Raw genomic sequence first — 27,916 nt, 5'->3', positions numbered from 1 at the left:
GGACCGTATGACTGCAGCGACAAAGAAGCCGAAGCGTCATTCATTAGTAGTATGGGACTTATTGAACACGTAAAAATATAATTCCCCGGTGAAGTGTCAAAAATAAAGTGAAATATCTAAGGCTTCTGGTGTCTTCCTTACGAAGGCTTGGGAGATTCTCTTTTATGTATTGATGAAGCGAATAGTTATCCATTTGTATAATTAAATAACGCTGGATCGAGACACGGTGAGGCAGAAGGTGCTGGAATTTTCCTTTTCTAGGAACTCTAAGCTGCGCTGTAGTACCTCGAATATAATTTAGGCATTGCAACTGGCGCTGTAAAAAACCGCTTCGTGGTTTCAATTCGAAGTTGTAGTGGACCGATGGGTGACGCCAACCATGCGTGCCTCGCCATAACGACAGTCGGTCGCTGCCGTTGCGTGAGGAGGGTGCCATGCTGTCGATAAAGACTACTGATCGAGGGCCGCCATGAAACATTTCATCGCTTGCCATTGATTGGCTCTCGATCTTAAACACGAGACTTTTCTTTCAGGTGATTGCTACTATTTCATTTGTGAATTACCTATGCAAATACTTTACATGACGCGCCGTCGTATTCGAAGCCGTGAGCAATTCGTTTTCAAGGAGCCTGTTTCAAAGAGCGGTGAAAGTAGCAGCAAACTTTCTCACACGAATTGCACGCTTAGCTCTTTCTTTTACGCATTTAAAATGTAGCCATATTTGACTGGAACAACGCACGAGAGTAATAATAATCGTGATTACAGCTCCGCTGAGCAGTGTCTCTCTCACACCGATAACATGTTGACACCAAATACCAAGATTTTTCTTCCATGTAGAATGCAATGCCTCTTACAGCTAAGTACTAAGGCAATGATGAGTGTCTAGCAAAGCATCATAGACAACTTTACGTGTTGAATTTGTAGACATTCTTTTTACGCATAATTTATGGACAGACACGGCACATATATGCATTGCAAAACCAGTAGACCCCTTTAACGCTATATAGCTTGCGATATCCAAGTCGCAAATTTTCTCGACTCAAGCGCTTTTGAAGAAGGAACTGTGCTTCAGGTATGACAGCAGAAAGAAGCCGACATATATCCTTCAATAAGTAAAACTCGAGCCACCAGTGCCCCAGGCATACACGAAGGGAACGAGCGCCATCGCCGCCTTCCCCAGTTCGTGGCGACGATATGGGTTGGTACGAGCTGCTGTTTTCGCCCACTGGCTGTTAGCCTGTTCCGCGCTAATGACATCATCAATGCAGGTGCGGTCTACACGTGGCGAGTACAAATGCCGTGGGGAACGCTTGCTGTAGGGTGGTGACAGAAGTCGTTGCTAAAGGAAATGAGGACTGCATTACACGGCATCCATATTTCCCCAGCATATGTCCGAAACCTGGTGTCCTCGAGGCGGCGTACTACGCTTTCTCAGAGGTCGGCATGCGAATGGAAGGAGGGTTACACGAGTGAGCAAAATGTGCGTTCATTACAACGTTACTAGGCAAACTCATTGAACATCTCCTATGCGCTCAAGCCTGGCACTGCGCCGGGCGTCATCATGCAGCAGCAGGTGTCGCGTCGTTTTTCTAGTCGGCGCTCTTGCAGGCAAGCATCGCACCCTTCTAGCCATCGCAAAACACTGTCGGACTCTGTTCGCGCAGCTACTCAGACGGCTAACCACGCCTGTGTTTGAACGCGAGCGACTTGCGTCGCGGGCCGCACTCACCGATTCGCAAGCGCGCACAGGCGAGCAACACGACGATGAAGAGCAGGGAGCGCGCGCACTGGCTAGCAGGCCAACCGGAAGTCGTGGGTTCTTGTTGAACCAATCGCCAACGCTTGCTCCTGGTGACATCGCAACGAGCGCTGGTCATGCCGGAAAGGCCCGGAGAGGAGTAAGAGATTGTGTTTTTATTTTGTAGCACGCCCGTGGCGCGTAGAGCTGCAGCGTTTGGCTTCGTTGATCGTGACGGCATTCTGAACTCGATGCGTGTGTTTACTTTAAATGTTTTCAAAATATCGTAGGTGGTTCAGGGGCCCTTTAATCGTACCACGGGTGAAAGGATGTGACATATGCGCCGCGTAGTCTGGATACCTGTGTTTACTCTTCGGTACACGCTATGCCGCCTCCCGGCAAGGTGCGAACCGCTGCTGAAGAAGCGAATCGTATACAGCTACGCGTGTGGCTGCAACCAGGCAACGTCCAACTCGGCAGGACAAGCCGCTGCTCGCCGTAGACGCCGGGTGGTACAGTTCAGATCGTTGTCGTGAAAACAATGCGAATAGACTTCGCCGCGAAGACCATCTAGTGCGTGCTGCCGAAATTGGATCGCCGCTTCTCCAGCTTACGCTGTGACTGTGCTGCGTGTGCCACGCAGACCTGTCACTTTCAAGATGTTTCAAATATGCTTTCAAAACAAATAATAATAACAATAATCACGACTGCTAGTTGGGCTAGTTGGAATGTTGAATTCATGGTTACGATGTTTGCGCTGAAGTATCGTAACTGTGAATAATAATAACGTTACTCGCAGGGCATCACTCTGCGGAGAGACATGAAAAGTCACTTCTACATAAAGTACGTTTCACGGTAGGCAAGACTTACTTTTTTGCGCTGTCCACAATATGACCGAAAGCGATATAACATATACTATTTTTATATATGCGTTCTATCTTGTAGCCAAGATCTCGGACTTGGCTGATGTCCCGCTAAGCACAGAGTGCATTGAGCGCTCTATATACTGCATGTTGTTCTTGGCAATGGAATTAAGTTATTGACTTTGATTTGTTTTTACAGGTTTGCTTCGTTTCGATCGCGTCCTTCCTGTTGTGAATACTGCTGACCATTAACCAATATGAGCATTAACACACACGTGGACCCGCACGCACACACGCGCACATACCCACACACGCGAGCGCACAAACTTCATTGTCTAATTTGGGAGTGACAGCACTCCTCAAAATGAATCGAAACGTTAGATCGCCTTGCGCAGTTGAACGACCATTGGTGCTGTAATCTCTCACTGAAAGAATGACCAGTCTGCTCTAAATATTAGCGATTGCAGCCAAAATGGACGCCTTATAATTTTAGTGCACGGTAGGAAATTCAACTCTACCTCTAAATTTGAATATGTCATTATATTGAAACTCAGCAATGAAGTGTTGCTTACGGTAGAGACATCCCATGTCATTAATAGCGGTAGCGCATTCGTAGGTCAGTCTTCAGTCATCTTGCCGAAAGAATAATTATTATGCCGGAAACCCACACTTTCGAGAGAAACCACGGTTTACGGCTTGGCGCCACCTTCGGTATAGAGCATGCGCAGATTGCTTTTGGCGTTTTCATTTGGGCACGGCAGGACATTTCATTTGAATGTCAGCGTTTGAGTTGTTCTTTTCGTCTCTCTCGTGTCCTTGTTTCCTAAACCAGCTGTCCTGGTGTAATTAAAGCTATTGCGCAAAGCGACCAAGGGACAGGACCTGAGTGAGCAAACAAACCACGACACATGAGCGCTCGGGTGTCGTGATTTCTTTTCTCGCTTACGCCCTCTCCCTTCGTCGCTTTGCGCAACAGCTTTAATTATGTCATACCAACATGCCCGTCGCGGTATTTTCCTTAATTACATTTCTGCTGTCTGGAATCGTGAACCCTTGCCAACGCAGCTTTTTATCGTTCTAAGTGCCACCACTTTGAACAAGCGTGTTCTATCGCGACCAAAGTGCCGCCGTTTGACGGGCGGCAAGCTTTCATCTTAGCCGGCCGCGAGGCTCCTACCCCCGTCGCGAATGCTTTCTCCAGAATGTCGCCGTGCATGCGCTTGGCAAGGCTCGTTGCCTGCACTCCGATCACCCGCCGACGGTTTTCCCGAGCCGTCATCACCAGGGCGCCGCGCAACGCTCCAGGTCACCTCCCCCCCCCCCTGCGAGGTTTGGCTCTCAGTGCCCCCTCCTCGTGCTCGTTTACTTCTTCTTGTCTGCCTTCTTTAGGGCGACCCTTCGATCTCCACACTCCTTTTGAGTGACGGGAAAATTGATGGACGCACCCTGGTAACCGAATATCTGTGCTCAAATCTGTGTCTTCTACAACGGGCGCAGTTACCACCTCATTTCCAACCTTTCCACTGCAACATGGCATGCGTAATGGTTTTAGAATTCCTGGTCGCTGACATGAAATACCCAAAGGAATCTAAGAAAAGTTTTCTTATACGCATTGAAATGACAATCAATAACGAAATTAAGAATGGGAGGTGAGTCGATAGCTGCGAATGAACCAGATTTATTTCTTGTATTGGAGAGAGAGAAAATATGAAATGAAAGGCAGAGAGGTTATTCAGTGCAACTGTCCTGTTCGCTATTTTCAACTAGGAGAGGGCGAAAGAGCAAACAAGATAAAGATAAAAGAATATATGTAAAGTACCAGTTTGCATAAACACGATGAAGACGCCTTACATCGATTACAGTCTCTCGTGCAATCCCTATGCTTAAATCACGCAGATTCAACGCAATGTTAGAATCTAAATGACGCCAAGCTTGCTTGAGTTAGTGAGGTAGCAGCAGTATAGAGGACGAGCACGGCCTATTTGCTTGTAGCTGTTGACTCAGCGACGCACAAGTCAATAAATCTGTTGGCTGTTTGCGTCACGAGTACGAATGCGATGTATTATTATTATTATTATTATTATTATTATTATTATTATTATTATTATTATTATTATTATTATTATTATTATTATTATTATTATTTGTTTTGAACACATATATACATCTAACAGGAAAGGGAAAGCGAGGAGCAAGCTGGTAACTGCCACCGGAAGGGGCACAACACCTGCCTACTCTTCAGATGGGAGGCGACAGCAACACAGAAATGAAAGAGAGGAACGAGGGGAGGAAAGAGGAAAGAAAGAGTGACAGGACAAATCTAAAAGAATAAAGTACAACACACAGTACAGATCACATACAGTAGGGCCGGTCACTGAGCACAATAATGTAAGACGCATACCTGACTAGATTTAAGGCTTCATGCCCCTTGTGTCACAGTGGCACATTATTTCTAAATGATTACCTTTCCGCCATCTTCTGTCGTCGTCATTCATTCGTCGTCATGCGTGGGATGGGTGTGACCGAGTGCCACTAGTTTATGTTGAGCGAGGCGTTTTCCGGTGAAAACGTGTCAAACTTGAAGGGCGCTATAACGTAAAGCTATTCCAAACTTTTCTATTCCAGTTCTGCAATCAACCCACCGCGATTGGTCAAAAACTTTTTTTGGACCAGCCCCACTTCACCTGTCTGTCACGCGACGTCACGAAAACCGCGATAGCTCCCCATCTGATATGGCGTGTACACACGATTATGCATAATTTGACCGAACTAAAGAAGAATAGTTATTTCTGATTCGACGCATTTTTGTCATTAGCCCTCGGCTATTGGTCAAAACTTTTCGGGCTGCCCCCACTTCACCTGCCTCTCACGCGACGTCACAAAACCGCAAAAGCTTTCCGCGTCAAAGTGACGCGTACGCGTTAAAGATGCATTAGTATGCCGAACAAAACTGAATTTTTCTCTGAATAGCCGCGGGCTGCCCCATTCCGAAAGGAATAAAAGATGGCTGCCGCCGATCGTTCCGGCACTGGCTACTCGCCCCTGTCGAGGGCATGGGTTTATTTGCGTGTAATAACCCTCCTCCTCCTTCTCCTCCTCCTCCTCCTCCTCTAATAACCCTCCTCCTCCGCTTTCCTCCTGGCGCGCTTTTCGATCTCGCCCTCTTTCATCGCCCGCTGCGATCCGCGTTCGCTCTCGTATTTCTCTGTGCTCATTCGCTCGGTTACGAAGTACGACGAAGACGCTCGTCGCAGGAGCGGGCGCCCAGGATCTGCGCTCTAATAATTGTGCAGATCCGACCCACATTTCGGAATCTGAGAAGCGGAGCTTCCGTTAAGCGTGTAAATCAATGCCACGCAACTGCAGAGCGTTTTGAATCTTAGCAATTTTCTGTTCGTCGGGGAAGTCGGTCAAGGCGCCAAAACTCCCACCACGAGACCGACCGCGCATTATATTGTCTCCGGGACTGCCGCATTTGCTATAAAACTGTATCCAAGGTCGGCGCGCCGACTATAGTACGGGTCGATCCTGGAGATAGTGCGACCGTAAACTGCACCTTACTGGGCGAATTAGTGACTGAGAAGATGCACCAGACGCCAAACTCGGGAAAGTATGCTTAGAAAGGTTCACTCAGTTGAATGATTTGTGCTCTTGATGATGTATATTTGTCGCACTGAGGAAACATATATGTATCATTCGATTTATCACTGAGTAATTCAGTAGACCAGCATAAAGGACAGCTGTAAGAATGGCAATGAAGACGACGGTGCCGTCCTTCGTGTGAGCTACTCGGCAACGCAACGCGGCCAGGGAAATGTGGGAGGGCTCGCAAAAGATCGCGTCGCTTCAGACACGCACCCGCCGTGCCGTCGCGTCGCACTGACCTTGAAGGCGGTGAGTATGGGGTCCTCGCTGGTGAGCGACATCCAGGCTGGCGAGGCGAGCGCCCGGAAGGCGTGTATGCGCCGCAGCGAGTGGCGCAGCGAGTCCCGCCGGGTGTCCTCGCAGCAGCGGCGGCACGAGCAGGACAGCGCGTGCGGCCGCTCGATGCCGGCGCCCCGGGACAGCAGCAGCTGCAGGATCTCGAACTGGTTGCAGTGCGCGGCCAGGATGACCGGCGAGATGTCGGCCGAGTAGTCGGAGCTCTCCTGCGCCTGGCTCCGCGCCCAGCCGCTGGCGAGCATCTCGGCCGTGATGCTGGGGTGGTCGATCAGCATCTCCACGATTTTGTACACGCCTGCAGCGAAGGACGTCGGGCTCTACTACCTATATCGGGTCGCACCGGGTCGTCGCCCAGCGAAGCTCGATTCGCGTGGCTTAGCCCGAATCGCTCATTGCGTGCGCTGCTTAGTGGACACGAGGCAGAAAGAAGAGCCTCGAAGCAACGATTAACGCGGTTCCCTGCGAACGTTGCGATTCGGCTTCTGTGGGAGGGTCTTGCTCTGACGAACAGCCGGGCCGAGACCGCCGACCACAAAGTAAAGGTTTTTGATCAGAAACAAAACCGCCGCGTGGAATCTGCTTGGTAGATTGTTCCTCAATGGTATGGCGCAACCCACACTGGGCGATTGATCGTGAATCAGGCGGTATGAGGGTTTAGATTGAAAATTCAGGAAATAAACTAAAGCTAGATTAGTAACTGAAAATTGTGAAATTACATGTTAACTGTTACAGATATGAAGTCTGTATAATTAAATATTACATTAAATAAATGTGAACAAAAAGAAATGAAAATTAAATTTTAGCATGCAATTGATTTTGTATAGCCTCGGAAATTACCAGATGGCATCAGAAACGTTCCTCTCGTTAAAACACAGTTCGGTAGCGCCAATGGGAAGTACCGTCGGAATAGTCAACCTCGAGCCAAGATTTTGAAGTGCCCGTCCAAAAAGCTTTCCCATTGAATTGGTCGTTTTTTAGTGGAGCACCTTTTATAATTTTGCAAGAAAAATTTAGATGCGGGAAATCAGACAGATAAGGATGTTTTTGCAATGGTATTTGCAGTAGCAAATTATCCGAATCGCACCACAGAAACGAGCGCCGAAGTTGGTAAAATAGGTATAGCCGGAGCATCAGAGGATGTTACTGCGAGCGCACCAGCATAACAATTTCAGACTAAACGTTTGTGACCTGTCAACCACACAAAACGAACGAGGCGTAAATATCTCCGTATGACATAATATGACGATTTTAAGGCAACTGATAGATTGGGTCTGGTAAGCGAATAAATGACAGACAATTGGTTAGAATGAACTCAATTTACGTAAATTTAGAACAGCTGCCAATAACACAGTCTAAAATATAGGCCTTTAGTCAGGTAGGTGAAAGGAAGAATATCAAGTCAGAGATTGTGGTATAACGTCTACACCTGCCTCCTCTTCCCAGACGGAACCAGCAGTCGCTTTCACAGTATTGATTTATATGTGCGGAAGGTGATCACCCAAAACACCAGTTAGGTATTAATAGGGCAAAGGTTTAGCATTATTCGGAATGATGTCATCAGATCAAATATTAGCGACTGGAACAGAGCTGCCTAATAAGGTTACCTCACGGAGGTGAGCTTGCAATGGGCCCAAGACTGTTTGCATAAGAACGATATGTGGGTAACGTAAGCGAGACCGTTAGTGGTGGTAAAAATGATGCGGACTCAACAATAAAATACATATAGTGACCTCCTGTGTGGCGATGCGTAGATATCCAGGAATGTTTGTCCCGAAAAGGACACAGAACCACTTCGGAAGAGAAGGCTGGGACGCTTCTCCATATAAGATAGTGTTTGCGCCAAATTTAGGTAGCCCAAAATATAAACTTAATGACTGCTTTGAGAAGTAGAGCCCGAATTTCGTAAGAAGGTCCGCCAGAGAACAAAATGGAGCCGAACTTTAATTTCCGGCGAACATAGGAGGGATGAGGAGGAGGAAAGAAAGGAGAGAAGGCAGGGATGTTAACCAGAAATGCGTCTGGTTGGCTACCCCACTCTGAGGGATGGAAAAGAGGAAATAGAAAGATGAGATAGAGAGATGGAGGGGAGGGAGGAAAGACGTGGTGAGCTCGCTCACGTCCGCGGTAGGCCTGAGTAAGCCGAAGGCGTTAACATAGGCGAGTCGCCCTCAAGAAAGACAAAAGTGCCGTCAACACACATACAGTAAATGATAACGAGGACATCCCGGTGACTTTTGTTAAGTTTACGCAGCATTTCCATTGGACCTGCGTGTTCCCTTACATGTAATATACGCTATGAGCGCAGTCGAGTTAAGATTTTCGGTGTGTATAACACCGAAAACGTCAAGGGACCCTGAAGCGCCTTTTGAACGTAGTAAGGAAACACTGCCGATCTGCCAACGAGGCTCCTGTGAACATGTGAGCCAAATATTATTGCACTGCATGCAGAAGAGAATTTACAATCTCGAGTCAAAAGCAGTGAAAAATATCTTGCTCTCGCTTCCGCATTGTCGTCATGCCGCATCATTGCAAGCAGATGAACCTACAGCAGCTATTGTCTAATTTAGTGACCGCCGAGAACATTCTCAGTAATACAATTATTGCTCATTTGAGTTAGAAAGTGAAAAATATGCATTTGTGTGATCTCAGAAAGTGTGAACAAGAATGCAGAAACTCCACTGGAGTTGTCTAAGTATGTGTAAACATATCCCCAAATTTCAATTGGCCTACCCCCAAATTTATGTTGGCGCGCATCACAATTCAGTTGGCCCTCGCCCAAATTTCACTTGGTCCATCCCCAAATTCGCGCTGGCCCACCTCTAAATTGCAACTTGACTCAACCCCATATTTCGGTTGGCCTACTCCTATACTATAAGATTTCCCATGCATTCTTATGGAGCGCTATGTACCCCTTTGGGCATTGTCACGGATCAATTTTCTTCTTCTTTGGATGAAATTATTCCTTATCGTTTAAAAGCTACCAATCATGTACATTTTGACTAACACAACGATTAAATGTTTCCGCTTCGCAAATTAAGCATTTTTGGACAGATGCAAGGCATTACGCTTCTTGCACGACTTTTCGCGTGACGGAGCTGGGGTAGTCGCCAAAGAAAACCGTTTCGTCTTTGCACTGCCGGTCTAATCACGACAGCTGCGCGTTGTTGCGTCTTCTGCGCGTGGCGGCCGAGATGAAAAGCGTAGCGCAGATACTACGTCCGCCACGGGGTGCCGCCACTATCACTCTCGCATAAAACCCGTTAAACTTCGTAAAGTAGTGCCGAGCTTTGAAGAATGCCGCCTCCTCCTCGCGCGCTCTGGCCGAGGCCGACGCCGCGTCGCTATTGGCCTAATAGCATCACGTGTGCCCTCGCGCCGTGCATCAGCGCCATTTTTGCTCGAGAAGCGTCTACGGAGTGACGAGGAGCGCATGTTGGCGCCGTTGCTACGCTCGAGCAGTGTAGGCGGCGCCACGGGCGAGGAGGGAGCGTGAAAGAAAGGAGAAACGAGGAGGAGTGAAGACGGAAGATGAGAGTGTCTCTACTTTACGAAGTTTAAGGAGTTTTACTCTCGCAGTCATCCCGTCTCACACTAGAGCTTCGTTATAGTAAAGTGTGCGCCACAGCGAACAATTCTGATGAGAAGGGAACATGAACAAATTATGTTGTAAGCGGAGGTATATCGAAAGTACAAGGAAAGTCGCATGACAAGGCATGATTATTTTGAACATTCATGATGTCTATAACACGCTCAAAACAAGAACGCGCAGGTTCTTCAGCCTATTTGTACAAGACAGAAATTCTAGTATAGACAGCTTCACGTTCCCTCACTTTTTGGCGGTACAAACCGCGTTCAACTGTTACAGGTCATTTGCGCACACCGAAGGAGGTACCCGGCTTGGCGGCCAAGAGGATGGTCGGCAAGGTGCTCCTGTTGTTTATCTGCCATCTTGGTTATAGCCGCTCCCTGTGCATTGTGTATGAATACATTTCTTCGTATTTTTGCCTACTCGTTATCCACTCGTTATTCCGTCAGAATATTTTGCAGGATGTCTTTATGCTCCACGCGCTTGCATCAGCACAGTATGTCATTAGCTGATGTATCCTTTCTTGATTATTAACTTTTGTTTTTCGTTAAATAATTTGTTCGCGAATCTGTGGTTGCCTTTATCTGCAGTTACTGAAGTTTACTACCTATATTAGTGGTATAGCAACGCACTGAGTTTCCTTGCAACTCAAGCCGGCGAAAGACTGACCCTTGTCGCTTCTGCGATCCGTGTTCCCGCGCTGTCTCTGTTCGGGTGGCATAGCGGCGACTTTCTGCGGCAGCACGGCGTGGTTTTCGCTTTGCAGTCTCTTCTGCTCTAGTGATTCTTTTTAGAGCCATCTGAGACTACTGAAGAGGCTGCCGCGCTGTTGGTTCTGTATTGAAACGAGGAAGCCGCGAACGACTAACTGAGTATTTAATTTTCACAAGTTTGCATTGTTTGACGCAAACGCAGGAGATATTTTCTGCGTTGTCTTCTTTTCATAGCCTGTGTCCCCCTGTTCACAGTGGTGCGATGGTGTAAAAACTCATGCGCCATCTGATGACACGCAACTTCTTTTAGTAATGCTTACGCAAGGACGATGATGATTTCTAATTACACTCCCTTTAAATTTGGCTCACGACATATAGTCATCTAGATTGGGTGAGTTAATCAGGTTTTACTGCCTGTAAATTGCATTCAGGCATTTTGCATTTATCTACTTTATCTTGCGATGCTACCTATGTCTGTAACTATCCTAGCTTCATCTACATATACTGTTATAGCTGGTACCGGTTGTCACGGGGACGGGGCTTTGGCGACCTTCAACAGCGTCTGCTTGGAGCTCGAACCAGATTGACCATCGGAGAGGGTTCGGCAGGGAAGACGAGATGATGTAAAAACAAATAGCAGAAGCTTAATTCATCGTTACGGGTGAGCGGTGCGGTCCAAGACAAAAAGTACAACAACCTTCAGTGTTGTTACGAACTTCAACCGCTGCACCACGATTACGGCTTTGTGGTCCCGTAGCGCTCGTCACCCGTTTCGTGACAGAGCGTTGGTAGCGATGACTCCGAGCCTGGCGTCGATGAGAATAACAAAAGGGACTTTATACATTATATACAGGTTATCATACAGGACATGAACGGGTCGGCACTGGGGCCGAGTGCTCACAACAAACGCGACTGTTCTCGCACGACGACGTCCGGCGAAAACGCGTTACACATCTCACCCCAGTCGGGACGACACTCTCTCCCGGTGGGGTCGGCAGATCCTGTTTTCGAGCGGCGTGTTGCTGCTTTTATAATCCCCGAGGCCCATTGTCACTCAAACGGCCCAATACAAAGTCAGCACACGACGGTCGTCCGAGGGGTCCAACCAGCGACCGCGCTGGCCACCCGGTTCAAAGTTCGCGCGCGCGGTGACCTCCAGGCAAGGGAGGTGCGGCGCCGGGCTGTCGGGCACACGCGGGCACGTCTAAACACGCTGCTTCGCCGAGGCTTCTCCTGCACGAAGGCGCAGCCTCTTGACTTGTGAAGGGAGAATTGTGGCGCTCGCAGGATAGATTCTGCACCTTGCAGATTCGGGATCCGGGCTTGTGGTAATGGCACAACAGCATCCCCGCCCTCAGATAAGGCGCCGGGAAGACGAGCTGCCTCCACGTGGCTCGGATGCCAGGCGCGCACGTTCGTCAGGCTCGTCCAAGTTCACGTCCATTGTCGGGACGCCAGGTAACTTCACGTGCCCAGGTCCAACTCGTCAGGACAGGAGCTCTGCTCACCACGTCGTCGCCAAGGCACCTTGACCAGCTCCGCTCGGGTCGTTCCTAAGACCTTGCTTCTCGCCACTGGTCCCGCTTGGTCGTTCTGCAGCTTGCAAAACCGACCGGCAAAAGGCAACACCCAACACGAACAAGTGCCCTCTGTCTCCCGTCAAACACCAGACAAGGCCATAATTCAAATCAACCTAACTAAATTGTTTTCCCCTTTTTTTTCTCCCGCTGCAACAAGAGGCAGGTGTACGATCTAGCGCACAAGGCTTAAACAATCAGTTTTCAAATTAACAACACACTAAAATAGAAACAATTATTAATCAGCAATAATAATTACAAATAGAATGGTCCCCTTGAAATCGCTTTGGACCGAAAACATACTTCTGAGGAAGCAAATGAGGTCATTCATTTTTCCCGGCGATATTTTCGCGGAATCTGAAGCTGCTTATATTTGCGACCCTGCTTATCCGTGTAGCGGCGGTACAATAAGCCAGGTTCCTTGCCAAATGAAACCCCCTTTTTTTCCACTCCCCGTTTGACGCTCTTCCTCAGATCGGCTAATGAACAAGCTTCCTGTTGCTCGCGAATCAGACTTTTTCTTTCAACTGCAGCCTGCTCCTGCCGGCTGGCGGAAACCGGAGCGAGTGCGGAGCCCGCGTCGCCTAATTGCGGCGTCGAGTCTATATCGCGGCTAGCACTGCACGCGTCACTCCCACTCACTTCCAGGACCCGCTCGTCTAGGCCAGCCTCCGAGCTCTGCCTCTCCCGTGACTGCTCGCCACTCAAGTTACCGTGATCGGTCCGTGTGCCGCACCGCCTTTCGCCTCCCGTCGCTAAGTCAAGTTCCTTCGACAGCGGGCGCGCTTTGGATCGCGTGGGGGCCATGTACGCCACGTCGGCAAAGAATGATTTGCCCTGATCCCTCAGCAGCTGCTCCGAGCTATTTGAGAAGAGGTAGGAAAATTGCTCCGGGAGGGCGGCTGACACAGCGGCTTCGGTGTTAAGTTTCCCAAATTCTCCTTCAATGCTAACCGTTGCGATCGGTAAACAGACACTCTCCTTCTCGGCCACTTGCCGTATCCTAACGCACTCTCCCGTAAAATCACTCGAGGAGACGAAAGACGGGTGAACAACGTCCATAGTTGCTGCAGAGTCCCGCAGTGCTCGGCACTTCTTGCCGTTTACCTTAATTTCCTGCACATAGGGCTCCAATAGACGTATGTTCTTGTGAGTTTCCCGTATCGTTGCAAAAGCAATTCTCTCTGGGCAGCTTGCAGCGATGTGCCCTTGCTTTTTGCAATTGTAGCAGGTTAACGGTCTCCGTTTTTCAAAAGAACGCGTCATTTCGTTTCGCTGTTTCGGACCATCGTCATCATTCTGAGATGCATTCTGTCCATCCCTTACAGTTTCTTTGGGAAGGGACTCGTCGTCCTGAAACTCGCGACGCGTGATTTCCTTCCGTTCGTCGGGCTTCCCGGAAAACACATCTCTTCTATCTGCTTTTTCTACACGCACTGCCTTGCTGTGCAAGCTGCGGCGGGTGTAATACTCTTCCGCTAACTCTGCTGCCTTGTTTAGCTTAACCTCCTTTAGCCTATCTTGCAGCCAGAGCCGGACATCCTCATCAATGCAACGGTAGAACTGCTCCAACGCGATGCATTCGACAATTTTGTCGCGGTCGTCGTAAACCTCTTCGCCCTTCAGCCATTCCACCAGGTCGGCTTTTAGACGAAACGCGAAGTCAACATTCGACTCCTTACCCTTTTTTGCGTACCGGAACCTCTGCCGGAAGGCTTCGGGCGACAATTTGTACTTCCGCAGTAGCGCTTCCTTCACATCACTGTAGCTCTCAAACGCCTCTTTCGATAAGCAAGTTATTACGTCTGATGCCTCCCCAGGAAGCAACGCTAACAGATTCTGTGCCCAGAGGGATCGCTCAATGCTATTCCGTTCGCACACGTGCTCAAATTTCACGAGGTATTTGGCCATATCCTCTCCGACGACAAAGGGTGGAAGTTGATCGCGTATTCTTGGAACGTTAGAAGTGAGACTAGGCGCTGGCGAGCTATTTCGGGTCTCCAACTCTTTCATTTTAAGCTCGTGCTCACGAATCTCTCTCCTTTCCTCCATGCAACGTTCCTTCTCCCTCTTTTCCTCCTGTTGCTGTTCTCTCCTTTCCTCCTCTTCGCGACGTTCCTGTTCTCTCCTTTCCTCCCTTTCCCGTCGTTCATTGATATCCGCCCAGGCCTCAGCGGCCTCCTCAGCCGTTACGTCCCCAGTCCTCATGACCTCAAGGATCGCATTCTTTCTTTTGGTTGAGCCCAACTCAATGCCCAACTCCTCACAAATTTCGAGAAGTTCCTTCACCTTGTACTTCTCCATCGTTCACACTGTCCTCCTGCTGTTTACCCTTTTTGAATATACCTGCCGTACGCTACTATAACACTACTAGTAAGACATATGCAAGTATTTCACACACTGCCCTGTTTACCCCCTCAGCATCCCCTGGTTTTCAAAACACTCTTACTAGGCTTGAAACACACAAGGTTATCACAATGCAACACCAAATCCTTCCCTAAGCTACTATAACCTGTGTCAGAGAAAGTCTGGTGTTTGAGGTAAACTTCAGGCACTCACCGCGCCGAGGTAGCTGATGCCGGTCAATCCCACCGCTGCCACCAGTGTTACGAACATCCCACCGCTGCCACCAGTGTTACGAACTTCAACCGCTGCACCACGATTACGGCTTTGTGGTCCCGTAGCGCTCGTCACCCGTTTCGTGACAGAGCGTTGGTAGCGATGACTCCGAGCCTGGCGTCGATGAGAATAACAAAAGGGACTTTATACATTATATACAGGTTATCATACAGGACATGAACGGGTCGGCACTGGGGCCGAGTGCTCACAACAAACGCGACTGTTCTCGCACGACGACGTCCGGCGAAAACGCGTTACACATCTCACCCCAGTCGGGACGACACTCTCTCCCGGTGGGGTCGGCAGATCCTGTTTTCGAGCGGCGTGTTGCTGCTTTTATAATCCCCGAGGCCCATTGTCACTCAAACGGCCCAATACAAAGTCAGCACACGACGGTCGTCCGAGGGGTCCAACCAGCGACCGCGCTGGCCACCCGGTTCAAAGTTCGCGCGCGCGGTGACCTCCAGGCAAGGGAGGTGCGGCGCCGGGCTGTCGGGCACACGCGGGCACGTCTAAACACGCTGCTTCGCCGAGGCTTCTCCTGCACGAAGGCGCAGCCTCTTGACTTGTGAAGGGAGAATTGTGGCGCTCGCAGGATAGATTCTGCACCTTGCAGATTCGGGATCCGGGCTTGTGGTAATGGCACAACAGTGTGCGTGCTCCTGCACGCATGGGCAATGAACATGTCCACGTGGCATCTCGCTGGCCTTCTTATACGCTACACCATCCGGGCAACCGCATTAGGTAAATGACCTTGTCAGCACACTAGTCAACCCACACAGAGGAATACGGAAAGAAGCCACTCTCTGGCATAGAGGTGGTGGACGGAGGACAGAGGAGAATAGGATTTGCACTGGTGCATAATGCCGTAGCACACACCCGATGGGCAAGTCTTTCCATTTTGACGAGCTTGACGATTAGGCAATGCGTGTCTCAGAAGCCTGGCATTCGTTCCATTCATCACCACACACAGTAAACCGCAACAATACCCTGCTTTTTCCACTTATGCTTTAAACGTGCCGTGGTTATGTGCACCACTGACAACAAGTTAAGGTTCCCGTCAGATTTGAAGCATAGCGTTCTAAAGAGGGACGTTTCCTACTGTTCTGGCACGTTGAAGATATTGGCGTACCATTACAATCGTGCTAAGTCTTCTCCAATTTTTTTTTTTCTGCAGCAGACGCATGTCTCATCCTGTTGCGAATATCTGCTCTAGTATGTGTTTGTACTCGGGCAGCCAGCTTAGGCCTAAAAAAACAAACAGGGCACTGCTCTTTCTGTTGCCATTCCTTCTGATTTCTTGCTTGTCGTCTCAGTAAAACTTCGCGGACTTTCTATTCTTTACATTATGATTCCGGGCTGTCTACTAGTAATTGGAATTACACTGTGCTTGCGTTCCAAACATTCTTGACCTCCGCCTTCATTCCGTACCCACGCTTTTGAGGTACAAATAATTGTGCACTTTAGCCGCCCAATTTTTTTTCCGTCCAAGCTCCTCATTCTTTCTTTAAAACTAATTTTGCTTAGCGTTTCCCTGACTTCAAAGGACGCCAGACACATGCCTCCCTGCACTGTCTCATTTGTGCTTTCACCATAGGCCCCCATTGGCAAACAGACAATATAGGCCCACCGACCTCCGGTTAACTTCGAACTCGCGACAAGATCCCTGACTTTAAGCACAAAACGGAGTTTGAGCGCGTTCCTTTACGAATTCCTCTCCTACACCTCCTATTTATTGTAGCGTCAAATAACTCCATGTTTATTTGCTGCTGCCATTCCACTTCCACCTCATCTTTAGTTTTTCCTGGCGGGGGTCTGAGCAGGTCTTTCCTTTGTTTATTTCTACAGATGATTGTTTATGTTGTTTAACTATAAGTCTGAATTGCTCTTGAATCGATACCCATGATTTATTACTCGTCGTCTCACGAAACACCACATTTCGCAATTTCTCTGCGCTAAAATTAAGACCGAGACTATCAGCCACAGTTGCAGTGCCATGTATCGGGCACCGGTGAAGACGCTGCAAAGAGCCTGTTGTTCATGATGAAGATGAGGATGACGTGAACATTCTTTTTGAAATAGGGTTATGACACATGCCACCATGACCATTATTTTAACGTTTCTAGTGTATCTATGCTTTTAAATACCTTTATGTGGCCTCGTTGCACAATTTATCAGGTCCCTGTGAAAATGCCGCTGCAAGGCCGGACGTCAAGCCAGCAGCCAGATTTAGGCAAGTTGTTGGGGGTATGAGAAAACGGTATCACATTAAAAATGTCGCCAAAATGTTGCATTTCACGTGCTTACGAGTCAACTATGTTTTAACTGTAGTATCCCGCATCATCAGTGCCTATATAAAACGAAACTCGTCTAACGTACCGAAGTACTAGTTCCAAGCTAAAGCTATACTCTAGCAGATATGGAGCTCCATGAAATCTATGGAAGCTGTATATAACGTAAGATTACAAATGGCAATGTTACTGAACGAACTAATACAGGTGAAGAATATTAAGGCATCACATTTTATGGGCTAGTTCCTACATTGAGCGTCGGCGTGACCGAGCGAACGAGCACAGCGAAGGGTGAGAGAGCGAACGCGAAGCGCAGAGGAGGATGAAGGATGGAGAGAGCGAATAGAGCGCGAGGAGTCAAGCGGAGGAGAAGGGTGCAGCGGAAGCATGAGGAGGAAAGCGGAGGAGGAGAGTACAGAGAAAGAGTGAGGAGGAAAGTGAAGTGCCACAGGAGACGTGCTTCACGGCGGCCAGTGGGCATGCGGCCAGCACGCGTCCACCGATATATGGAGACAAAGCGGTGGCGTAGTCTTAGGACCCACTGCGCATGCGCCACTTCGTCTGCGCCGTGGCCTCTAGAGTGTGCGCTCCGCGCAAGCCACACGTTCTCACGTTCAAGCTTTCTTTGTGAACAACGAGCGACGCAATCAGTGGAAATGCTTCGTCTGCCGCTGCTGTTAAACGAGCTGTCCGAGCAGAGGTGCAGCGCCACCGCCGAGAGGACCGTGTCATTTAGAATCATATTATTTACCACAATATAACACGAATTCAAAAACCTAGACAGCAGCGCTCACAATTCGCATTAGAGAGTATCGTAATCGTCGGTGATTTTTGACAAGAGTGGTGAAATAATGCACGATAATTCAAGGCTGCTGGTTTAATTGAACTATTCATTATGCTCTTCTTCCTCTGCAAAAAAAGCTTTTGTTTTTGATATTTAGTCAAAGCCTTATTAAACGTTATCATAAAAGACAACTGCGGTATAGTCTGGCTATTTAAATATGTTCTTGTGAGTAGCCACGCCAGTGAAACAATTTTGCAATTCTTCGTGTATGTAGACGCGAGCTGAGTTCTGGAGACCAACGACAGCCACAATCCTTTCCTTCTTCGCAGCTAGAGGCATGCACGCTGAAACCACGCCTACGTGCACGTGTTCGACCAATGAAATATATCGGAAAAATTCCACCTCGCAGAACTGCGCTAGTTGGAATTTTAATTTTTTTTTTGCCGATGACGTGGTCTCCAAATTTTGTTCGTGAGTGTACATGCGCATCTTTAACTCCATCGAGTATTAATGTCATCGAATGCCTATGTGTAGCCTTATCTGCAAATAAACGCGCGTACTGACTTTTCTGTCGTGTGAAGTATTCAAATACGTATAATATACAAACAATTCGCATTGTTTTGTGCGTACTTCTATACAGGTGTCTATACTATAATACTAAAGGGGCCACGAAAGGCGTTTCAAGCTAATCATAAAATGGACTCGCTAATAAAGGACGTCGTCTCACGAACCTCACACCGGAAAAATTCTCTCGAATTGAACTGTTACTGGAGTTATCCCACCAATAACCGGCTTTCTCTTCTTCTTGTCTCTGCTAGAGCGCCGGAGAAACCACGATACCCCGGCCACAGAAGTTGAGCGTCGCGCCCCCCCGTGGCGGTAGACGACGCCACGCAGCACGCCATCTCGGAGGCCAGGCGCAGCTGACGCGCAGTGCGAAGATTTTCCCGTCTTCTTGATATAGCAGACATGTATTTTTTTCATTTATTTAAATCAGAATTAACAATTATTCGTGACTTAAACTACTTTCGGGATCACGAAATAAGCCAATACCTTTGGTGCCGGGCCAGCTGCTTTCGATGACGCTGCATGACGCCATTTCGGAAGCGAGGGCAAGCAATCTTTGGCACGAGATTGTAAACTTTCTGCTGCATGCAGTGCAGTAATATTTGGCTCGCATGTTCACAGCAGCCTCTACGGCCGATCGGCAGCGCTTTCTTGCTATGCTTAAGAAGCGTTTCATGTCATTTTAAGTCTTGTTGACCAAACATGTGTGCACCTGAATGCCTGTGTCCGATGTCAAAGAGAGGATCAAGTGCCACGTCAACCTACTGCGCAGCATATTTTAGTTTTATCCCAGCATTCACGTTTTTCTTGCCTGAATGAAAACAAAATGACTCAGAATGAAAACAGAATGAAATATAATCGTTATGTGCTCTTCTGGTTAGTCATCAATGAGCAAGTCGTTCAGGCGCACACTTATTGCAGCTGTTGTTAGTCGCTGAGTAGCGACTTCATTGCAACGGTAGTGCAGTAATTACACGCAGTCAACGTTAACGCAGCCAACGTTGTTTCTTGCATTACTTCGCACACAGGGTTGCTAGACGGTACACTAAGTTCCAACAACAGGCGTGCCAGAACCACGATCTGTCTACGAGGTACGCCATAGTGGGTCTCCGCATTTACTTTGAGCACTTGTGGTTCCGTAGCGTGCACCAAATGCGCGTTACACGAGCGTTATTGCATTGCGCCCCCATCGAAATGCGGTCGCGCGAGTAGTGACCTAACTCGCAATGTCGTGCTTAGCCACGCAACGCCGTAGCCACAGAACTACCACGGGGCGTCGGAGCGATTTGTAAAATCCCGGAATCCGTCCAAACTTCTTCGCGAACGGCCTCCGCGGCCGGCACAGCAGACGGTCTTCTAATAGTTTTCAGCAGTAGTCATGTGAGCCTTGCAGACGAGAGTTATGTCTTCGAAAAAAAATGCAGCATTAGGTAAAGTTTGCGTTGAAAAATTGTCGCACTTGACTGCTGATAGCCTTCTTGATATGTGCGCACAGTAAATATTTGTATAGATATGCCTTTTCGTTTCTTCTCGTTGACCGAGCACAGCCGGCATACGAGCATCGGACAAATAAAGAATGAAGGAAGTGTTCGTTAAGCACCGCTCGCGTTTCTCTTTTCTCGCCTATCACGTGACAAGCACTGCTCGGAACTGCGGTACCTTCTCGAATGGCCTGAAGCAGGGCGTCGCCGATGTGCACGTCCGGCTGGCGCAGCAGCAACTCGACGATCTCGACGTTCTCGTTGTCGACGGCGATCTGGATGGCGCTGCGGCCCAGGATGTTCGTGCAGTTGACGTTCACGGGGTCCGGTGGGGACAGGCACCGGATCATGGTGTGACGGTCGCCCCGCTCGGCAGCCTCCAGGAACGTCCGCTCCTGTGTCGGAGGGGGCGCACACGATGCGCAATAAGCGTGGTACGAAGCAAACGGCTCGATACATGCGATGAACACTTCGCCAATCACTGAACATAACTGCCACCAGCGACACTGATTTGCATTCGCGCACACACGCACAAAAGTATTACTTCTCAAATAGCGTACATTCGGCACATAATTAACATAATGCTTCACATGCTCGCGCTTGATACGCCTCTGTTTCGTCACACTGATTTTCCTGGTATTTGCATTCTTGTTTCTATTCGTCTCGCGCCATGTATACCGATTAACAATGCCTACAATGTACAGAACCTCATCAACTCATTTTAATGCGATTAGCATTGTTTGGGAGCTTCACCCAGTTTGCGGTGTGTTGGTTTGTATCTAACCTCTTTCGCACCAATCTGGGTCACTGGGTCAGTGCCACTGGGTGCGCGCCGCCATTGCAATGACAAAATAAAGCTCTCTAAATTTATGCGCTATTGGGCGGCATCCAACCCGCGCCCTATCTTTTCAGACAATCTTGCCCGGATGTAAATTAAGACACGCCCACGCACGGACTTCGTGACGGCACCGCTAGCTGGCGCAGCGTGTGCCAGGTCACAAGGCTAGGTGGCTATTTGTCACCGCCCCGTTGCAAAGGGGATGCCATTAAATCATCATCCTCATCGGAAGTGCGAGAGAGAAGCCCAGTTACAGTACACGCCTCGTATGGGACGTGTTTGTGGCAATGCGGTATACCGCTGCGTTGCTTCAATGCTAATCGCATTAACGTCGACCGCCATCCAGACACGGTTTCTGCGGGAATGTTTTTGATGCGATTCGCACTCTTTAGGGACTCGGCCTATATTGCAGTACGTGTCGAACCGCTTTCGCATACCTAGTGACTCAAGTTGTAAACCTTTTTTAAATCTTTTTTATTCAATTACCCTAAAGGCCCGGCAGGCATTACATAGGGGGGCAACAACAGTAAGTACAAAGCAACGCAGTACTACGTTGATGATGTGTGGCGCAAGGGCCAGGTTTGGCCAAAGAGCGCCAACAGTACTATGGTGTGTACAGAAGTCGCTGACCATTAACAGCAAACTTAAAATATAATGACACATAGCAACAATCATCAACAAACATTCAATTGTTACAGAGAGTAGCGTTATATATACACACATGTATAAAATGGGGAGAGGGGAAGGATGAAGGTTACAGCTCAAGGTGACGTTTCAGGCTGGTTACAAACGCTTCGTAATCAATGACATGCAATGGTGCAATGGATGCAATGGTGCAGGCAGATTCCATTGACGGATGGCTAGGACGAGCGGCGAATGAAAGAAAAGGTTAGTGCGAGGTTTGTTTGAGCCACGAGGTATGTGCTGGCTGCTGTCTTGCCGAGCAGACAACATGTGCCGCTGGGTATGTGCCCAAGTACAGTAAAACGCCGTTAATATGCACTTGGGGAGGGTGGATAAGGTACGCCCTAAGCGATTTACTAATTAACGGGCAATGGCAGATGAGCGACTTTAGGCTTAACGGACAAAAAACGTGTTAATTCTCGCTCAAACCGACACGCAGACAAGATTTATTTGCGAGCAAGCAGCAAAAACATGTGATTTTCACTTGCCACCGTAGCGGCCTTGCAGCGACGACGGCATCCTCAAACTCAGCAAGGCCGCGAGCCAGTTCCTCCATCAGGACTCTCTTGTCTGCGAATTCCCTTATGGCAGTCAGCCCACTAAGCGTGTCGGATACGGAAGGGCCATCAACCACGTCGTCATCCATGACGACGGGCGTGGAAGCGCTAGAAGCTATGGGAGTAGGAAACGCGTCACGGCTACTATGTTTTGACGAAACTATCGGTGGCGACTGTAGTACGGGAAAGGTCCGTACGCCGTGCGCCAATGCCACGCTTGTACACGCTGAAAATTAAAGTAAATACTGCGCAGTAACCGTTTCGTACACGTAAAGAGACTACGGTTTAAGCGGTCAGCCAATGCATTAGGTTGAATGGGGAGAGGGCGGGGGATTCATCGCGACTATAGTTAAACCGGAATCAGTTATAAGTGGGTACATATTAACGATATTTGACTGTAGACCACTTGCTACCGTCTGCTGTCTGGCTTAGTAGATAACTAGGGTCACATACCGTATACGCCACTCGGTAGGTGGTGGTGGTGATAAACTTTATTGAAAGGGGGAAGGGTAAAGAGGGACGTGGCTGAGCGTTAGGGCTCAAGTAAGGCCCTGGGCCTGCTTGGCCTTCTCCGCCCAGTCCACCAGTTCCAATTGTCGGCCGACGTCCCCGGAACTGAGCCAGGCTGTCCAGTCAGTCTCGCTGCTGACAGGGGGATGAGAGAACGGGAGCGAGGTGCATTCCCACATTATGTGTGTGAGTGTTCCTGTTTCTGAACAGAGCCTACATTTGTCGCTTTCCCTGCCCCCTGTGATTTTGTTAATGTATTTTGGGTGTGGGTATGTATTTGTCTGAAGTCGCCGAAACGCGACCGCTTGCGTTTTGTCGAGTTGCTTGGCCGGTGGTGGGAGCGCGCGACGCCTCAAGCGGTACCGATGGGCTATTTCATAATAAGTCTCGCAGGGTTCCTCGTGTGTCTCCTCCTCATTCACGCCGTCCGCATCCGCGGACGAGGCTCGGCGCGCGAGATCTCGAGCCAAACTGTGAGCCGACGCGTTGCCGGGCACAGCCGCGTGAGCGGGGGTCCACACGAGGGTTTTCAAGCCGCTTAGGGGGCGTCGTGTGAGGACATGGTACGCCTGTTTGCAAATTCTACCTCGGACGAAATTGCCGATGGCCTGCTTGCTGTCGCTGATGACGGTATTTGCGTCCACATGCATGGCCATGGCAATCGCGATTTCCTCCGCTTCCACCACTCGGCCAGCCGTGATTGTTGTATGTTCTAGCAGTCCTCCGTTGTGATCAGCTACCACCGCAGTCATGAGGTCGCCGCGAGGGTGTCTGGCTGCGTCTGTGTAGACCACTCCATCTTGCGAGCCATAGCGTCGCCAAATGGCTTCACTACGGGCCTGCCGACGGCCCTGATGGAACTCGGGGTCCATGTTGCGGGGTAGAGGTGGGGCATAAATATGCCCCCTCACCTTTCGCGGAATCGTAACGTACTCTGTAATTTCGGGGATAGCCTCGAGACTGAGCTTCCGGAGGACTGTGCGGCCAGCCGGGGTTAGCGAGAGACGACGGACTTGGGCTGTGTGGTGAGCGTCCAAGAGCTCCTCGATCGTGTTATGCACGCCTAAGGCCTCTAGCCTCGCGGTGGCCGCGTGGTCCGGAAGGCTCAAGGCTGCCTTTGTGCTTCGTCGGATCATGGTGTTTAATTTGGCTAAATCTGTGACTGCGAGTTTGACATATGGTGTCGAGTACATGGTTCTGCTGGTTATGTATGCCTGCACAAGTCGAAGCAGATCGCCCTCGCCCATGCCGTGGTGCCGATTAGCCACCCGGCGAATGAGCTGTAGTGTGTAGTTGGTCGCCCTCTGGAGTTTCTTTAACATGAGCCCGCAGCGCAGCGTGTTCTGAAAGTCTAGCCCCAATATTTTGATATTGGGGCGCTCCGGGATGGTAAGTTCTCCGACTTTAAGCTCAAGGAAGCGCCTTCTCCGTGGTAATCCCCTGGGACAGCTACTCCTGTTGGGCTTGATCAGGAGGTATTCGGATTTTTCCGGTGAGCACGTCAGGCCCCTTGACTCCGCATAAGCTTGTACGACGTCGATGCCGCGTTGCATGATCTCTTGAAGAGCTTGTGGATCATCCGCCGCTGCCCATAACGTCACGTCGTCAGCGTAAAGGCTGTGGTGAAGCCCAGGAATAGAGCACAGCAGTTCCGGGAGCCCGCGCATCGCCGCGTTAAAGAGAAAAGGGGAGATGACTGATCCCTGCGGCGTGCCTCGGCTCCCCAGCTCTATAAATTCAGTTTCATGTTCGCCGACTTTGATCCGGCACTTCCGGTCGGTGAGAAAGTCTCGGACGTATTGGTACGCTCGGTTTCCGACACCCAGTTGGGTCAGGCCCTCGAGCACCGCTGCGTGGGCGACATTGTCGAAGGCCTTCTTCAGGTCGAGGCCCAGTAGGCACCGGAATCGGCGAGCGTCCGCCGGACTTTCGGGTTGCATCACCTGCCTTTTTACCTGAAGGAGCACATCTTGGGAGGGCAGGTGTGGCCTGAAACCAAACATAGAGTGGGGTAACTCGTCCCCATCTTCTACGTGTTCATTGAGACGGTCTAGGACCACGTGCTCCATCAGTTTGCCAACGCATGATGTCAGTAGGTATGTGCTCGAACAAACAACTACGGCAACGGGTATGTGGTAACGGTATGAGCCCATTCTTAGGCAATACCCCGGAATGGATCCGCCAAGTTGACACGAGGGATCATCATCATCAGCAGCAGCAGCAGCGCCAGCGGTGGCGGCGGCAGCAGCAAGCAACAGCCTGCTTTTATGTCCACTGCACGACGAAGGCCTCTCCCTGTGATATCAAGTTACCTCTGCCTTGCGCAAGCTGATTCCACGAGCGGCTCCAAATTTACCAATTTCATCACCCAACTATAGCTCTCTGACGTCCTCGACTGCGCTTTCCATCACTGGACACCCATTCTGTAAGTCTAATGGTCTACCGGCTATCTAACATACCCATTACACGGCCTGCGCAGTCTCATCTTTTTCTCTTAACGTTAACTAGAATACTGGCGATCCCTATGTGCTCTTTGATTAACACCTCGCTCTTTCTGTCTCTTGACGTTACGCCTAACATTTTTCGTTCCGTAGCTCTATGCGCGGTCCTTGACTTGCTCTCGAGCTTCCGTACTGACCTCCAAGTTTCTGTCCCGTATGTTAGCACCGGTTGAATGCAATGGTCGTACACTTTTCTTTTCAAAGACACGAGAGATATGTAGCCTTAAATATGAAAGAACGATAGCACAGAATTCGTAACAGCCCGCGTCGATTGCGGCCGTTTGAAGGATAGCCACTGCAACGAAGTTGCAGCTAGTATACTAGGGATTGTGGTGGTCGCTGGCCGAACTTATGCTGAACCAACGTATCAGTTTGCGCCAGCTACCTCAACAAAAATTGGAGGACGCTTAAGCTTCGCCTTCAAGAGTGGAACGCGACAGCGTTCCCGTCGACCCGCCAAGGGGTGTAAGACAATGGGCTACGGCGCAGCGACTACGCGCCCCGCATCGGACGCGGTGAACGTCGAGCAACGCAGCCTTCGGCGCGGCAACAAAATGTGCGCCTGAGCAAGCGACGCACGCCTGAGCCTTAGAAACAGCTCGTTTCTAAGGCAACACCGCATTCACTAGAGGCGCTTTTGTACCGCTTTGAAGCATCGAACTCGTGGCTCAGTGGTAGCGTCTGCTCGTTTCTAAGGCGACACCGCATTCACTAGAGGCGCTTTTGTACCGCTTTGAAGCATCGAACTCGAGGCTCAGTGGTAGCGTCTCCGTCTCACACGCCGGAGACCCTGGTTCGATTCCCACCCAGCCCATCTTGCAAGTTGTTTTTTATTCATGAAGTGCTTGCTGGGATTTATCGCTCACGGCCAACGACGCCGACACCGACGACACCGGCTTTTTTGCGACACGAGCTCCTTAACGCTATCGCGTTAAAATACCATGTTTAGATATGCTGTGTCGTGATATCATTCGGTATTGTGGTTGGCAGCGAGACTGCCATTTCATGCTCCTGCTGATGTGCTTAAATGGTGTCGTTATTCACGGATGGCATGGAAATATGGTATAGGAAAACAATAATCATCATAATAATCATCACAAAATACAAAACATAGCATCAGTAATTACACACCCATCATAATAAAGATTGCTAATCGCATTAACGTCGCCAATCACTTCCACAAAAGATGGATGCGCCACCAATCTTTGTTCTCTATGGCTAGTGATCCTTTGCCTTCAACAAAATGTTCAGACACAAACAAATATCCCACTTCTTGTTTTACCTTTTGTTCAACGCCAAAGTGCGTCCTCAGCCAAGTGTCATCCTCGCGTCGTAAAATTTAACAGTCTTAATTATCTCTGCTTTACCAACTTGAAAGATATTGTCATAGTTTTTCGCCCCATTAGTAGATACTTGCAATACTCTCGATACGTTGCCCTCGCTTGCGAGGTAACAACAGCAAGTACTGTATTCATTGGAACCTTGCAACGCCAATATGAGTGCGCAATGGCTATCGACGCACACTGTCGCTTAGGCATGTGCTTTTCAAAAGGGTCATAAAATTGTGTTCTGTGTCAATAGCCAACTGCCGGAACCAACATAAAAAACTACCGCCCATGCCGAGAATTGACGTCGTACTGGTACACCTAAACGTTCCACAATATGTGGCCCATCGCACGCACAAATCACCGCCCACTCTGTACACTTTGCGTTCAGCCACAATGACTGTAATATTAATTGCTTAACTTAACGTTCGAATGTCCCTGTTTGCTGAAAACATTGCCCTTTTGATGCGGCATTTATGGCTTTCAAACTCCGTTGCCTTGCAGACCGCGACCTGCACGTCCCAAGTTCGTTGACCCCTTTTACTATGCGTTTCGTGATTCCTTCCTTCCGTCCCTCCAGCACGTAATTTTTCCCCAGCATGATCCTCGAGATATTAATCTGGCGACTTGCTGTTCAAACTTCCTCTGCTGCTTTCGTCACAGTGTCGGCATTCTTGCATGATGCGGCGGTATATGGTAATGGTACACTTGGTAATTCACCGTTTTGATTTCTTTGTCACTAGTTCACCGATACACCAAGTTTGCAACTGGTGTCAAATGATGACACGATGGTGACAAAATGATGTGACGATGCTATGCTATAATGAAGGCTCCGAATTACGTTGTACGTCCCCACTCATAACAAGGACACTGCGACAGGGCTAAACACGTAAACAGCCGCCATAGCGCCACAGCGAAACTCGACGCTCACTTCGCGCCACGCATCAAGGCCGTGCGTCGAAAGAGGAGACGCACTGCAGATGGCGGTAGCTGTCGGCTCGTCGACCCACAAAAACCATGATTTGTCCATGGTCAGCGAAATACAGAAAAGCAGCGAGATACAGAAAAACTGGCTTGACTCTGACAACAATGCTTCGCATTAAGATTCCTGATACAAGTGCTCGGAAGCGTTTTTGTGGACAAATCTTCAAAGAGGTAAGTCGTGCTCTGGCATCGTTTAAAATGTATAGCTTGAGTGCGGAATATTGAAGTTCTCCATGCAAGTGCTTGAAGGGAAAGGCTTTGCTCTCTCTCTCTCTCTCTCTATTGTTGTCTTGCAAAACAGCGTTTGAGTGATTGATGCTTTCTGCACTTTTTAGGAAATCTGCGTACTAAGTGTC

General features: G+C 49.2%; 1 protein-coding gene across 2 annotated transcripts in view; it reads right to left on the bottom strand.

Annotated features, from left to right (window-relative positions):
* LOC135920167 (transient-receptor-potential-like protein) overlaps positions 1 to 27,916 on the bottom strand; it is a 211,262-nt gene that overhangs the window by 92,451 nt on the left and 90,895 nt on the right. For both annotated transcript variants that reach the window (XM_065454312.2, XM_065454313.2), the window contains 2 exons: positions 20,340 to 20,556; positions 6,486 to 6,838 (listed from right to left, as the gene is read on the bottom strand). In XM_065454312.2, the coding sequence (XP_065310384.2) occupies positions 6,486 to 6,838; positions 20,340 to 20,556 (570 nt within the window). The remainder of the gene's footprint in view (positions 1 to 6,485; positions 6,839 to 20,339; positions 20,557 to 27,916) is intronic.

The sequence above is a fragment of the Dermacentor albipictus genome, chromosome 3 (assembly GCF_038994185.2).
Source record: "Dermacentor albipictus isolate Rhodes 1998 colony chromosome 3, USDA_Dalb.pri_finalv2, whole genome shotgun sequence".
Taxonomy (NCBI): domain Eukaryota; kingdom Metazoa; phylum Arthropoda; class Arachnida; order Ixodida; family Ixodidae; genus Dermacentor; species Dermacentor albipictus.
This window is presented reverse-complemented; position numbering and strand designations above follow the sequence as displayed.